Source organism: Meriones unguiculatus, chromosome X, assembly GCF_030254825.1.
Source record: "Meriones unguiculatus strain TT.TT164.6M chromosome X, Bangor_MerUng_6.1, whole genome shotgun sequence".
NCBI lineage: Eukaryota > Metazoa > Chordata > Mammalia > Rodentia > Muridae > Meriones > Meriones unguiculatus.
Window position 1 is genome coordinate 57,856,059 of NC_083369.1, and position 13,033 is coordinate 57,869,091.

The 13,033-nt window shown below is 40.0% G+C and overlaps 1 protein-coding gene across 4 annotated transcripts in view; it reads right to left on the minus strand.

Moving 5' to 3' along the window:
- Nucleotides 1-1,035: 1,035 nt before the first annotated feature.
- Bex4 (brain expressed X-linked 4) overlaps nucleotides 1,036-13,033 on the minus strand; it is a 33,860-nt gene continuing 21,862 nt past the window's right edge. The window contains exons 6-10 of one of the 4 annotated variants that reach the window (XM_060374557.1): nucleotides 5,690-5,773; nucleotides 5,326-5,371; nucleotides 2,058-2,228; nucleotides 1,680-1,755; nucleotides 1,036-1,419 (exon numbers count right to left, since the gene is read on the minus strand). In XM_060374557.1, coding sequence (XP_060230540.1) covers nucleotides 1,055-1,419; nucleotides 1,680-1,734 — 420 coding nt within the window. In that variant the 5' untranslated portion in view covers nucleotides 1,735-1,755; nucleotides 2,058-2,228; nucleotides 5,326-5,371; nucleotides 5,690-5,773 and the 3' untranslated portion in view covers nucleotides 1,036-1,054. Of the gene's footprint in view, nucleotides 1,420-1,679; nucleotides 1,756-2,057; nucleotides 4,469-5,325; nucleotides 5,372-5,689; nucleotides 5,774-12,136; nucleotides 12,818-13,033 lie in introns of those variants that run through there. The other 3 variants (XM_060374559.1, XM_060374560.1, XM_060374558.1) reach the window with 3 other exon arrangements.

The window sequence follows — 13,033 nt, forward strand, 5'->3', positions numbered from 1 at the left end:
TCCCTCAGCTTGCAGTGACTACCCTCCAGTTTGTCATAACTCCTACTATTACTAGAATGTAAGGCCATCGTGCTTTTGTCTGTGCTTAATCTATGATGTATACATATTTACTTACACACACACACATGCTCTGGAATGAGGTTTTGGAAGTCTACATTATAGCTGTAGACAGGGGCCAAAGGTCTTATATTGAAAATACCTTTGTTTTCATAAAGACACTAGGCTCATATTCTTTTATTTTTATTATTATTTGCAATTTATTCACCTTGTTTTCCAGTTGTAGACCCCTCCCTCATCTCCTCTGGATCCTTTCCTTTTCCTCCCATTTCCCTCTCTACAGCCCTAAAGATGCTCAACAAAAAGGAGGACCCTAGGGAAGATGCTTAATTCTCATTCTGAAGGGAAAACAGGATAGACACCTGAAGCGGTAGAAGACAGGGAACAGGCTCATGCTCTTTGAAAAACAGTAGACATGCGGGGTAGTGGGACAGCACACAGGAGGCTGGGGCAGGCAGATATCTGTCAGTTTGAGGCCAGCCTGGTCTACAAAGCAAGTCCAGGAGAGCCAAGAAAATAAAACAGTATCAAAAAACTAAAACAAACAAACAAACAAACAAAAAAAAAAAAACAAAAAACCACTATAGACACACATTGATCAAAATTTGACTGTTCCTTACTGATTAACTGGGATATGAAAAATGAAAAAAAAAAAAAAAAAAAAAAAACAATTGCCAGTGACAAAAGATTTTCAGTCCAAGAAGCTGGGAGAGGAAAGCTTCTATAAAGGAAATATAAGAATTGGGATAGAAGAAGATGACTGATGAAGAAGATGCTTTTTAAATTGGTTTATTCATTTCAAATTATGAAAAAGATTTTTTTCTAACGTGGGTTAAATTATCATGCTGATAGGAATGTTTAGAATTAAATGCAACACTTAAACAATGTTACATAGAAATTGTTAAGTGGAAATATGTAGAAACTGTTAAGTGGAAATACCAAAAGTTTGCAGAAGAAAATTCCTCAGTGGATACAAACTGAGAGAAAACCTTTTATTTTAAGGTATGAGGCAAAATTCGTAATGATTGTCAGGTTCCAGGGTACGGAAACACATGTGAGGCCTTCTCTCTTGTGCCCTACTCTTTCTCTTGGTTTCCATCACCTGCCCTACGAATTTCCCAACATCCCCTTTCCTTTCATTATAATCGCCATGTCTATTAGGTATGGCGCATTGAAAATTAGGCACAGTTCGCCTGACTTGACCCTTTCCGACATCTCCCCCAGGCTTCTTGCTTTTAACCTCTTCCAAGTGGTGGGATTCTTCTTCACTTTGCTTGGAGAACTTCCCTCCTTCGTTTTCTTTTCTGTTATTCTCCAAAGTGAGAGCCTTCATGACTTGTTGCTCTTGGAACGCCATTACTCCTGGGAAACGAGAGATAGATAGGATTGCTTTCTTCATGGACTAATTAACACACAGAGCACAGGCACAAGCCTGGCAGTAACCCTCGCACACCAACACCTATCATTTCCCGTTTGACCCTACCTCCAAGGGTCCTACAGGTACAAAAAATTGGAAGCCAGGAATAGGAGAAGAGGATAAGAGTAAAAAGGCAAGTTGGGCTCTGGGATGTCAGGCTCAGCTTTTCACACATTCCCTTTCCCAGCACTGACCCTGCACCCACCTGGGCCTATCCTTGTCTTCTCCTCCTCATAGTGATGCTCACCACCTGGTACCATGCGAAGCGAAGCTCCTCAGACCTGTGGACAACGCAGAAATGTGGGTAGGAGGACCCGTGCAGCTGCCCTGGGCACCCCGACCCTGGACAGGCTCTTCCTGGGGACTCGAACCCACCACCTCGCTCTGCCCCACGCTGGCCTCTCCCCCTCCCCACTTCCCCACCGATCACCCCTGGGCATCCCAGGTGCATTGAAGTTAGGGTCTATGGGAAGCTGTTGCGGGGCACATGCTCCTAGTCCCCGAGGGTCTCTGCCTGGGCCAGCCCCCATCTGGCAACAGTGCTGCAAAGGGTTCCTTGGGTCCGGGTCTCTGGCTCCCTCACCAGGTCCGTCGCTCCGCCTCCTGCTTTCCGCGCAGCCCAGTCTGCGTGCTCTGCAGCACCAGGAGCTGCGCTACCAGGAACAGGTGCTTCTGCCAGGGATGGTGGCCTGGAGGGTGTGAGCGAGCAAGGGCATCTCCAGAGACCCCAGAGAGGGGTGTGAGCCTACATGGGCTGGTCACGTGGGACTCGCGTCACAATCCAAAGCTCCGCCCCAGCCCCTATTTCCCTCTCCTGCCCTCAGTGTCTTGCTGTGCAAAGTCCAGACCCTTTCTTCACCTCCAGGTCCCCTTAACATCTCCAGCTTGGGGCCTGTCACTCTAAGCCCTGGGCGTTTCCTGGCCTGACAGAGAAGGGCAGTGTGTCCTCTTTGGGCTGCTTGCCATTCCCTGTTCTCTGGAGGATTGATTTTCCTCTCCTCAGTCTTCAGCATGCCCCTCCTGTGTGCCCTCTCTGCTCCAAAACCTGGATTCATGTCTCAGAATTCAATTAAAAGGGCTGGTGAGATAGATCAGTAATTAAATCCCATATTGTAGAAGCATGAGGATTGGAGTAAGGAACCCCAGAACTTGTGTAAACACAGAACATGTCTTGTGGGAAGCCTGTAATTCCAACTTCAGCTGGGAGAAAGCTGCATACACTACATGTAAGTCTCTGACTTTGACCCAAACACCCTAAGTCAATGAATAAGGTAGAAAGTAATGAAAGATGATATTGCACAGGAACATGGGCATCAATACAGAAATCACAATTTGGAAGCTCCTGCAGCTGGAGAACTTAGAGAAAAGATCAGGAACCACAAAGGTAAGCATCGCCAACAAGTGATGGGAGACAGAATCTCAGGTGCTGAAGATACAATTGCAGAAATTGATACATCTCTCAAGGAAAAAATGAAATTGGAAAAGTTCCAAACACAATAGATCCAAGCAATCAAGTATGCCATGAAAAGACGAAAACTAAGAATAATAAGAATAGATGAAAACGAAGATTCCAGGCTCCAGGGTCCAGAAAATGTTTTCAAGAAAATCATAGAAGAAAATTTTCCAAAAGTAAAGAAAGAGATGTCCATAAACATATAAGAGGCCTGTAGAGTACCAAATAGACTAGACCAGAAAAGAAACTCCTCATGTCACATAATAGTCAAAACACCAAATCTACAAAACAAAGAAAAAAATATTAAAAGCATCAAGGGAAAAAGATCAAGTAACATATAAAATTAGACCTATCAGAATAACACCAGACTTCTCAACTTCTCAACAGAAACTATGAAAGCCAGAAGGGCCTGGGCAGATGTCCTGCAGACTCTAAGAGACCATAGATGCCAACCCAGACTACTATACCCAGCAAAGATTTCAATCAACATAGATGGAGAAAACACAATATTCCATGACAAAACTAAACTTAAACACTATCTACACAGCAACTTAGAACTACAGAAGATTCTACAAGGAAAACTCCAATCTAAAAAAATCAACTACACACAAGAAAACACAGGATATAGGTAACTTCACAACAACAAAAACAAAACAAAAAATAAAGAAAACAAGCACAGAAACACAATATCACCACCAACTACATAACAAAAGGAACTAGCATTCATTGATCACTATTATCTATCAACATCAATGGACTCAACTCTCCAATAAAAAGACACAGACTAACAGAGTAGATCACTATTATCTATCAACATCAATGGACTCAACTCTCCAATAAAAAGACACAGACTAGCAGAAAGAGGAAAGAACATTCTGCTGAATCTGAGCAACAAACCTCTGAAACAAGAAAAATACTACCTCAGAGTAAAGGGCTGGAAAATGGTTTTTCAAGCAAATGGGACCAGAAAACAAGCGGGAGTAGCCATCCTAATATATAATAAACTAGACTTAATTAATTAAAATTAATCAAAAAAGATGAGGAGGGACATATCATTCTCATCAAAGGAAAAATCCACCAGGAGGACATCACAATCATGAACATCTATGCCCCCAATACAAGAGCACCTGAATTTGTAAATGAAACATTATTAAAGCTTAAATCACACATCCATCCTAATACCTTAATAGTGGGAGACCTCAACACTCCACTCTCACCAAGGGAAAGGTCATCTAGACAGAAGCTAAATAGGGAAACAATGACACTTAGAGAGGGAAACCAAATGGACCTAATACATGTCTACAGAACTTTTCATACAAACTCAAAAGAGTATAAATTCTTTTAAGGAGCTCATGATTACCTCCTTCGCAGCATCTCATGGAACCTTTTCCAAAATAGACCATATAGTTGGTCACAAAGCGAGCCTCAACAGATACAAGAAGATTGTAATAATCCCTTGTATCCTGTCTGATCACCATGGAATAAAGCTGGACCTCAACAACAACAGAAATAAGAAAAAGCCTACACACATGGAAACTGAACAACTTGCTACTAAATGACAGCTGGGTCAGGGAAGAAATAAAGAAAGAAATTAAAGTCTTCCTAGAACTCCATGAAAATGAAGACACAACATACTCAAACTTGTGGGACACAATGAAAGCAGTGCTAAGAGGAAAGTTCATAGCACTAAGTGCCTTCAAGAAGAAATTCGAGACAGCTCATTCAAGCAACTTAATGGCCCACTTAAAAACCCTAGAAAAAGAAGAAGCAGATACACCAAAAAGAAATAGACAGTTGGAAATAATCAAACTAAAGCCTACACACACAAGAAAACTAAACAACTCCATACTCAATGACAGCTGGGTAGAAATTAAAAAGAAAAAATTCAAAAGAAATTAGAGACTTCCTAAATTTCAATGAAAATAAAGGCACAACATATCCAAACTTATGCGACACAATGAAAGCAGTGCTAATAGGAAAATTCATAGCACTATGTGCCTCCAGAAAGAAGTTTCAGACATCTCATACAAACAACTTAGCACCTCAACTAAAAGCCCTAGAAAAGAGAAGCAGTCACACCCAGGAGGAGCAGACAATTGGAAACAGTCAAAATCGGATCTGAACTCAACAAATTAGAAACAAAGAAAACAATTCAAAGAATCAAGGAGACTAAGAGCTGGTTCTTTGAGAAAAATCAACAAGACAGACAAACCCTTGGGCAAATTAATTAAAAGAGAGAGAGAAATTATCCAAATCAGCAAAATTAGAAATGAAAAGGGGGACATAACAGACACTGAGGAAGTCCAAACAATCATTAAGTTTTACTACAAAAGCTTATATGCCACAAAGTTTGCAAATCTAAATGAAATGGATAATTTTCTTGATAGATTCCACTTACCAAAATTAAATCAAGATCAGGTAAATAGATTAAATAGTCCTATATCCTGCAAGGAAATAGAAGCAGTCATCAAAAGACTCCCCTCCCAAAAAGAGTCCGGGGCCAGATGATTTCAGCACAAAATTCTACCAGAACTTTGGGAAACACTAACTATAGTGCTTTTAAACCATTCCTCAAAATAGAAACAGAAGTAAAATTACCAAACTTATTCTGTGAGACCACAGTCATCTTGATACTTAAAACACACAAAGACCTAATAAAACAAGACAACTTCAGACCTATCTCTCTTATGAACATTAATGCAAAAATACTCAATAAAATACTGGCAAAGCAAATACAAGAACACATAAAAGATATCACCCACCATGACCAAGAAGGCTTCATCCCAGGCGTGCAGGAGTGGTTCAATACAGAGAAATCCATCAACATAATCCACCCTACATAGAAACTGAAGGAGAAAAACCACAAGATCATCTCCTTAGATGCTAAAAAAGCATTTGACAAAATCCAACACCCATTCATGTTTAAAGACGTGGTGAGATCAGGGGTAAAAGGCACATAAGTAAACATAGTAAGGACAATATACAGCAATACCTGTGAATGCAAACGTTTTAAAAATGGAGTCTGTATATGCTTGAAAACTTGACCCTATACAGCAGGCCTACAGCCAACATCAAACTCAATGGAGAAACTTAAAGCATTCCTACTGGTCAAGCAACAAGGCAAGGCTGCCCACTCTCTCCATTTCTCTTCCACATAGTACTTGAAGTCCTAGATAGAACAATAAGACAACTAAAGCTTATCAAGGGAATACAAATCAGAAAGGAAGAAGACAAAGTATACTTATTTGTAGATTATATGATAGTATACACAGGTGAGCCCAAAAATTCTACCAGAGAACTCCTTCAGCTGAAAAACACCTTTAGCAAAGTGGCTGGATATAATAACTTGAAAAATTCAGTAGCCCTCCTGTATACGAAAGGCAAATTGCCCAAGAAAGAAATTAGGGAAATAACACTCTTACAATAGCCACGAATAACATAAAGTACCTTGGTGTGCCTCTAACCAAAGAAGTGAAAGACCTGTTTGAAAAAAATTTCAAGTCACTAAAGAAAGAACTAGAAGAAGATATGAGAAGATTGGAAGATCTCCCATGCTAAACGATCGGTAGGATTAACATAGTGAAAATGTCCATCCTGCCAAAACCAATCTACAGATTCAATGCAATTCCCATCAAAAAACCAACACAATTCTTTACAGACCTTGAAAGAACAATTCTCAATTTCATATGGAAAAACTAAATACCCAGAATTGCTAAAACAATCTTGTACAACAAGAGATTTCTGGAGGTATTTCCATCCCTGATCTCAAGCTGTACTACAGAGCAGTAGTATAAAAACTGCATGGGACTTGCATAGAAATAGAATGATGGATCAACAGAATCAAATAGAAGACCCAGAAAGAAACCCACACACCTGTGGATATTTGATTTTTGACAAAGAAGCCAAAAGCATACAATGGAAAAAAGATAGCATCTTCAACAAGTGGTGCTGGTCTAACTGGATGTCCACATGTAGAAAAATGCAAATAGATCCATATTTATCACCCTGCACAAAACTAACATCCAAGTGGATCAAAGACCTCAACATAAAACTAGACACACTAAATCTGTTAGAAGAAAAAGTTGGGAAGAATCTGGACCTCATTGGCACAGGAGACAACTTCCTGAACAGAACACCAACAGCACAGGTTCTAAGATCAACAATCAATAACTGGGACCTCATGAAACTGATAATCTTCTGAATAGTAAAGCACACTGTCATCAGAACAAAACGGTAGCCTACAGATTGGGAATGGATCTTCAACAACTGTATCTGACAGAGGGCTGATATCCAGAATATATAAAAAATTCAAAAAGTTAAACACCTTATTTTTCATTGCACGGTAATACTCCATTGTGTAGATGTACCATAATTTCTGCATCCATTCTTCAGTTGAGGGGCATCTGGGCTGCTTCCAGCTTCTGGCTATTACAAATAAAGCTGCTACAAACATGGTTGAGCAAATGTCCTTACAATGGAGTATTACTCTGCAATGAAAAATAAGGAAATCATGAAATTTACAGGTAAATGGTGGAACCTGAAAGGATCATCCTGAGCGAGCTCTCCCAGAAGCAGAAAGACACACACAGTATATACTCACTCATATAGACATATAACATAGGATAAACCTACTAAAATCTGTACATCTAAAGAAACTAATCGAGAGAGAGGACCCTGACTAAAATGATCAATCCCTATCCTGAAAGGCAAAGAGGATGGACATCAGAAGAAGAAGAAAAAGACAGGAAACAAGTTAGGAGACTCCCACAGATGGCCTCTGAAAGGCTCTGCCCTGCAGAATATCAAAGCAGACGCTGAGACTTATGGCCAACTGTTGGGCAGAGTGCATGGAATCTTATGTAAGAAGTGGGAAATAGTAAGATCTGGAGAGGACAGGAACCCCACAAGGAGAGCAACAGAACCAGAAATTTGAACACAGAGGTCTTCCCAGAGACTCATACTCCAGCCGAGTACCAGGCATGGATATAACCTAGAACCCCTGCACAGATGTAGCCCATCGCAGTTCAGTGCCCAAGTGGGTTACATAGTAAGGGGAAGAGGGACTGCTTCTGACATAATCTGATTGGCCTGCTCTTTGATCACCTCCCCCTGAGGGGGGAGTAGCCTTACCAGGCCACAGAAGATGACAATGCAGCCACTCTTGATGTGATCTGATAGGCTAAGATCAGAAGGAAGGAGAGGAAGACCTCCCTTATCAGTGGACTTGGGGAGGGGCATGCATGACGAAGGGGGAGGGAAGGGTGGCAATGGGAGGGGAGGAGGGAAGGACTTATGGGGGGATACAAAGTGAATAAAGTGTAATTAATCAAATAATAATAATAATAAAATTAAACACTAACAAATCAAGTAATCCAATTAAAAATGGAGTGCAAAGCTAAAAAGAAACTTTTCAATAGAGGAATATCGAATGCCAGAGAAACCTTTAAAAAATGCTCAACATCCTTAGTTATCAGGGAAATGCAAATCAAAATGACCCTGAGATTTGACCTTACACATATCAGAATGGTTAAGATAAAAAACTGAAGTGACAACACATGCTGGAGAGGATGTGGAGAAGGGGGAACCCTTCTCCATTGCTGGTGGGACTGTAACCTGTTGCAACCACTTTGGAAATCAATGTGGCACTTTCTTAGCAAATTAGGAGTAGTGCTGGCTCAAGATCCAGCTATACCACTCCTAAGCATATATCTGTAATATGCTCAAGTATATAACAAGGACATTTGCTCAACCATGTCTGTAGCAGCTCTATTCCTAATAGCCAGAACCTGGAAACAGCCCAGATGCCCCTCGATGGATGAATGGACACAGAAATTGTGGTACATTTACACAATGGAATACTACTCAGCAATTAAAAACAAAGAAATCATGAAATTTGCAGGCAAAAGGTGGGAACTAGAAAAGAGCATCCTGAGTGAGGTATGCCAGAAACAGAAAGACACACATGCTATATACTCACCTATAAGTGGATATTCTTCATATAATACAGGATAAACATACTAAAATGTATACCTCTAAGGAAGCTAAACAAGAAAGAGGACCCTAGGAAAGTGTCTCAGTTTTACTCAGAAAGCAAATGTGATAGACATTGGAAGTGGGAGAAAACAGGGAACAGGACAGGAGCCTACAAGAGAGAGCCTCTGAAAGATTCTACTGATCATGTTATCGAAGCAGATGCTGAGACTCATAAACAAACTTTGGGTGGAGTTCAGGGAATCTTATGAAAGAAGAGGCTGATAGAAAGACCTGAAAGGGACAGGAGCTCCATAAGGAGAGCAACAGAACCAAAGAATCTTGTCACAGGGGTCTTTGCAAAGACCGATAATCTAACCAAGGACTATGCATGCAGAATACCTAGACCCCTTGATCAGATGTAGCCCATGGCAGCTCAGTCTCCAAGTTGGTTCCCTAATAAGGGGAGCAGAGGCTGTCTCTGACATGAACTCAGTGGCTGGCTCTTTGACTCTTGCCCCCAACCCCCCCAAGTGGGGTGCAGCGTTACCAGGCCACAGAAGAAGACAGGTCTCCTGATGAGACCTGATAGGCTAGGATCAGATGGAAGGGGAAGAGGACCTCCCTATCAGTGGACTGAGGAAGGAGCATGGAAGCAGAAGATGGAGGGAGGGTGGGATCGGGAAGGGACAGACGATGGAGGAGGCTACAGCTGGGATAGAAATTGAATAAATTGTAATAATAAAAAATAAATAAATAAACTATAAAAAGAAAAATACAATTGGTACAAAAGTGTTTATAATGAGCAAGATGTCAAAAATTTAAACACATACAATATCTGCTCTACCTACTCCACTTCCAAATTGTAGTTCTTCCTGCTACTAAGTAGAAATATAGTGAGAATAATAAAAATGAAATAAGAGTGAATTTTCCCTAATTTTTCTTAATACCTGGTGTGTCTTGTCCCTTTTCTGAAATAAAGTTTACCTTTACATTATTTTCTTTTGATTTTCTACTATGGCAAATTTTCAACATATTAAAAATAGGGAAGAATGGTGTAGTCACAAAGACTTATCCCCTAGCTTCCACAGCTATGCTATGGACATCTTTTCCTTTGTTTTTACCTATTTCATGAAATTAGTTAGACTTACCTCAAAGTCAAGTGTATAATTCTAAGGTAAGACTCTCCACATATATTCACACTTCATTTAAACACACACACATTTCACAGTTCTTTAAGATTTTATGTCCAAATTATGTTTAAATTCCTAGTTGTTTTACATGCTTTTAAGGCATTGATTTAGAAGCTAAGTAAGACCAATGAATTTGATCGTTTGCTCTATGTACTAGATTTTTTTTAATCTATACATTCATACTTTTCAGTTTTCTCATCAATTTAATTGTGGATGAAACAGTCATTTATAGGCTATTTCTCCACACCCTGCATCTTGCTATTATCAGCATTAACATTTGTTTTTATTTTATTTTTCTATCAGATGAGAACTAATTGTAGAAAAGTTTGATTTTCGGTTTTCTTTCTCCTCAGGGTCTTTCCCAGGAAAATCTTTGACTCTTCATTTGTTGTTTGATAAACTAAACATCAATTATTACTTGCTTTCTCTTTCTCTCTTCTTGTGAGTTTCCTAGGAAAATTGTAGTGGCACTTCCTATTTTAGGTTTGGCTCTGTACAAAGGGACCCTTGTTAAAGGAGTTTATTTAGATGACTGTTGGCATAATGCTCATGTGGACTATGTGCAGTATATCCTTGCTCATCCAAATGCTGATATCTGTTCCCCACTATCTGGTTTCAATCTGGACACTGCATTGTGATGCTTATTCTAGGCATCTCCTGTCTCAAGTTTGTGTAAACATGCCACCATTTTTTCTCTGTATTGCCAATAAAAGCCCCTAACCAATGCTCATCAATACAGAGAATAGGGTGGGACATCCTGGTCTAGTGAAGGAGAAGAAAAAGAAAGGAGTGAAGTCTGGATCTGTGAGGAGAGGACTGGAGATATCAGGAGAAATGTACCGAACCTATGATATGATTAAAAATCAAGTATAATGTGGGAAATCTGAATGGGAGGAGCTATATTAGCTCTCAGGTTTAGGATGGAGTAATTATTGAGCAGCATTGTGCTCCAGGCTAATTAAATATATCCCTGTCTCTCCGTGTGGCTATTTGGATATATAGCTGGCTTAGGGAGTAGCCATTACTTTACTAAAATATAAATCAATATTAAATATTAATAATCATTCAACAGATGACGTTTTCATGTTAATATGGGGGAAGGAGAAAGGATGGGCCCGGAAGAATGAATCTTAACTGGAAATTAACTTTAGTTAATGCCACTTGGAGACTCTGAAGGTCAACACTCACTCCTTGATAGAAAGGCACTGACTTTGTACCCTAGTGCCAGTCTGCTTCAAATCAGATATCATATAGGTGGAACAGAGGCTAATCTCTGAAGAAGATGATTCCCATTTGGCTGACAATAGTCAGAGATGGAGCAACATTGTAGTTTTTCACAACTAAAACCCAATGGCTAGGTTAGGCTTCATGGGTTTGGCTTATGGTATATGACACAGTGCTGTGTGATCAGAAGACTCTTTTGCCTGCCTTAATGTTATGCTGTCATGTTGATTTTTCTTGGGGTGGAGAGTAGTGGCTCCTGACAGGGTTCCTCTGTGTATAATTGGCTGTCCTGGAACTCACTCTGTAAATAAGGCTGGCCTCAAACTCAGAGATCTGCCTCCTCTGCCTCCCATGTGTGGGTTTTAAGGGCGTGTGTCACCATCACAAGGCTTATGCTGAAATTATTAAGCGTTTTTTTATTATTTTTTATTTTTTAACTCCTCTGTAAAAGGTCTGTAAGTGTCCATAGGATATATGAACTTTATTCAGGAAGCTTAGTTGGCTGACAGGGTCCTCTAATCTATTCTTAAGCTTCCCTCTTCCATGGTATTTTTTATGTGAACTAGGTACTACCATCCCTTCTACAGTACCATTTTCTTCTGCTGAACGGATGTGCTAAGTTTCAAAGCTTGACTAATTTTTCTGGACTACCCTTGGGCCAGAGTCTGACTCCATTTCTAAGGACGTGAGGATAAGTTCTTCTCATTTATTATTTTACAGTTTTAGATTTCCCCAGAAGAGTACTGCTCTAATGTCACTTGGGCCCTGATACCAAACACATTTTTTTTAATTTAAATTTATTTTTTAGTTCCCACCATTTACCTGCAAATTTCATGATTCCCTTGTTTTTCATTGCTGAGTAATATTCCATTGTGTAGATGTACTACAATTTCTGTATCCATTCTTCAGTCGAGGGGCATCTGGGTTGTTTCCAGCTCCTGGCTATTACAAATAAAGCTGCTACAAACATGGTTGAGCAAATGCCCTTGTTGTGTACTTGAGCCTCTTTTGGATATATGCCTAGGAGTGGTATAGCTGGATCTTGAGGAAGCGGTATTCCTAGTTGTCTGAGAAAGCACCAGATTTATTTCCAACGTGGTTGTACAAGTTTACATTCCCACCAGCAGTGGAGGAGGGTTCCCCTTTCTCCACATCCTCTCCAGCATGTGTTGTCACTTGAGTTTTTGATCTTAGCCATTCTGATGGGTGTCAGGTGAAATCTCAGGGTCCTTTTGATTTGCATTTCCCTGATGACTAATGAGGTTGAGCATTTCTTTAAGTGTTTCTCTGCCATTAGATATTCTTCTATCAAGAATTCTGTTTAACTCTGTTCCCCATTTTTTAATTGGATTACTTGATTTGTTGCTTTTCAACTTCTTTAGATCTTTATATATACTGGATATTAGCACTCTGTCAGATAGAGGGTTGGTGAAAATTCTTTCCCACTCTGTAGGCATTCGTTTTCTTTTGATGACGGTGTCCTTTGCAGGTAAATGTTGGGAACTGGAAAAGATCATCCTGAGTGAGCTATCCCAGAAGCAAAAAGACACACATGGTATATACTCACTCATATAGACATACTATATAGGATAAACCTACTAAAATTTGTACACCTAAAGAAACTAATCTAGAGGGAGGACTCTGGCTAAAATGCTCAATCCCCATCCCGAAAGGCAAAGAGGATGGACATCAGAAGAAGAAGAAGAAGACAGGAAACAA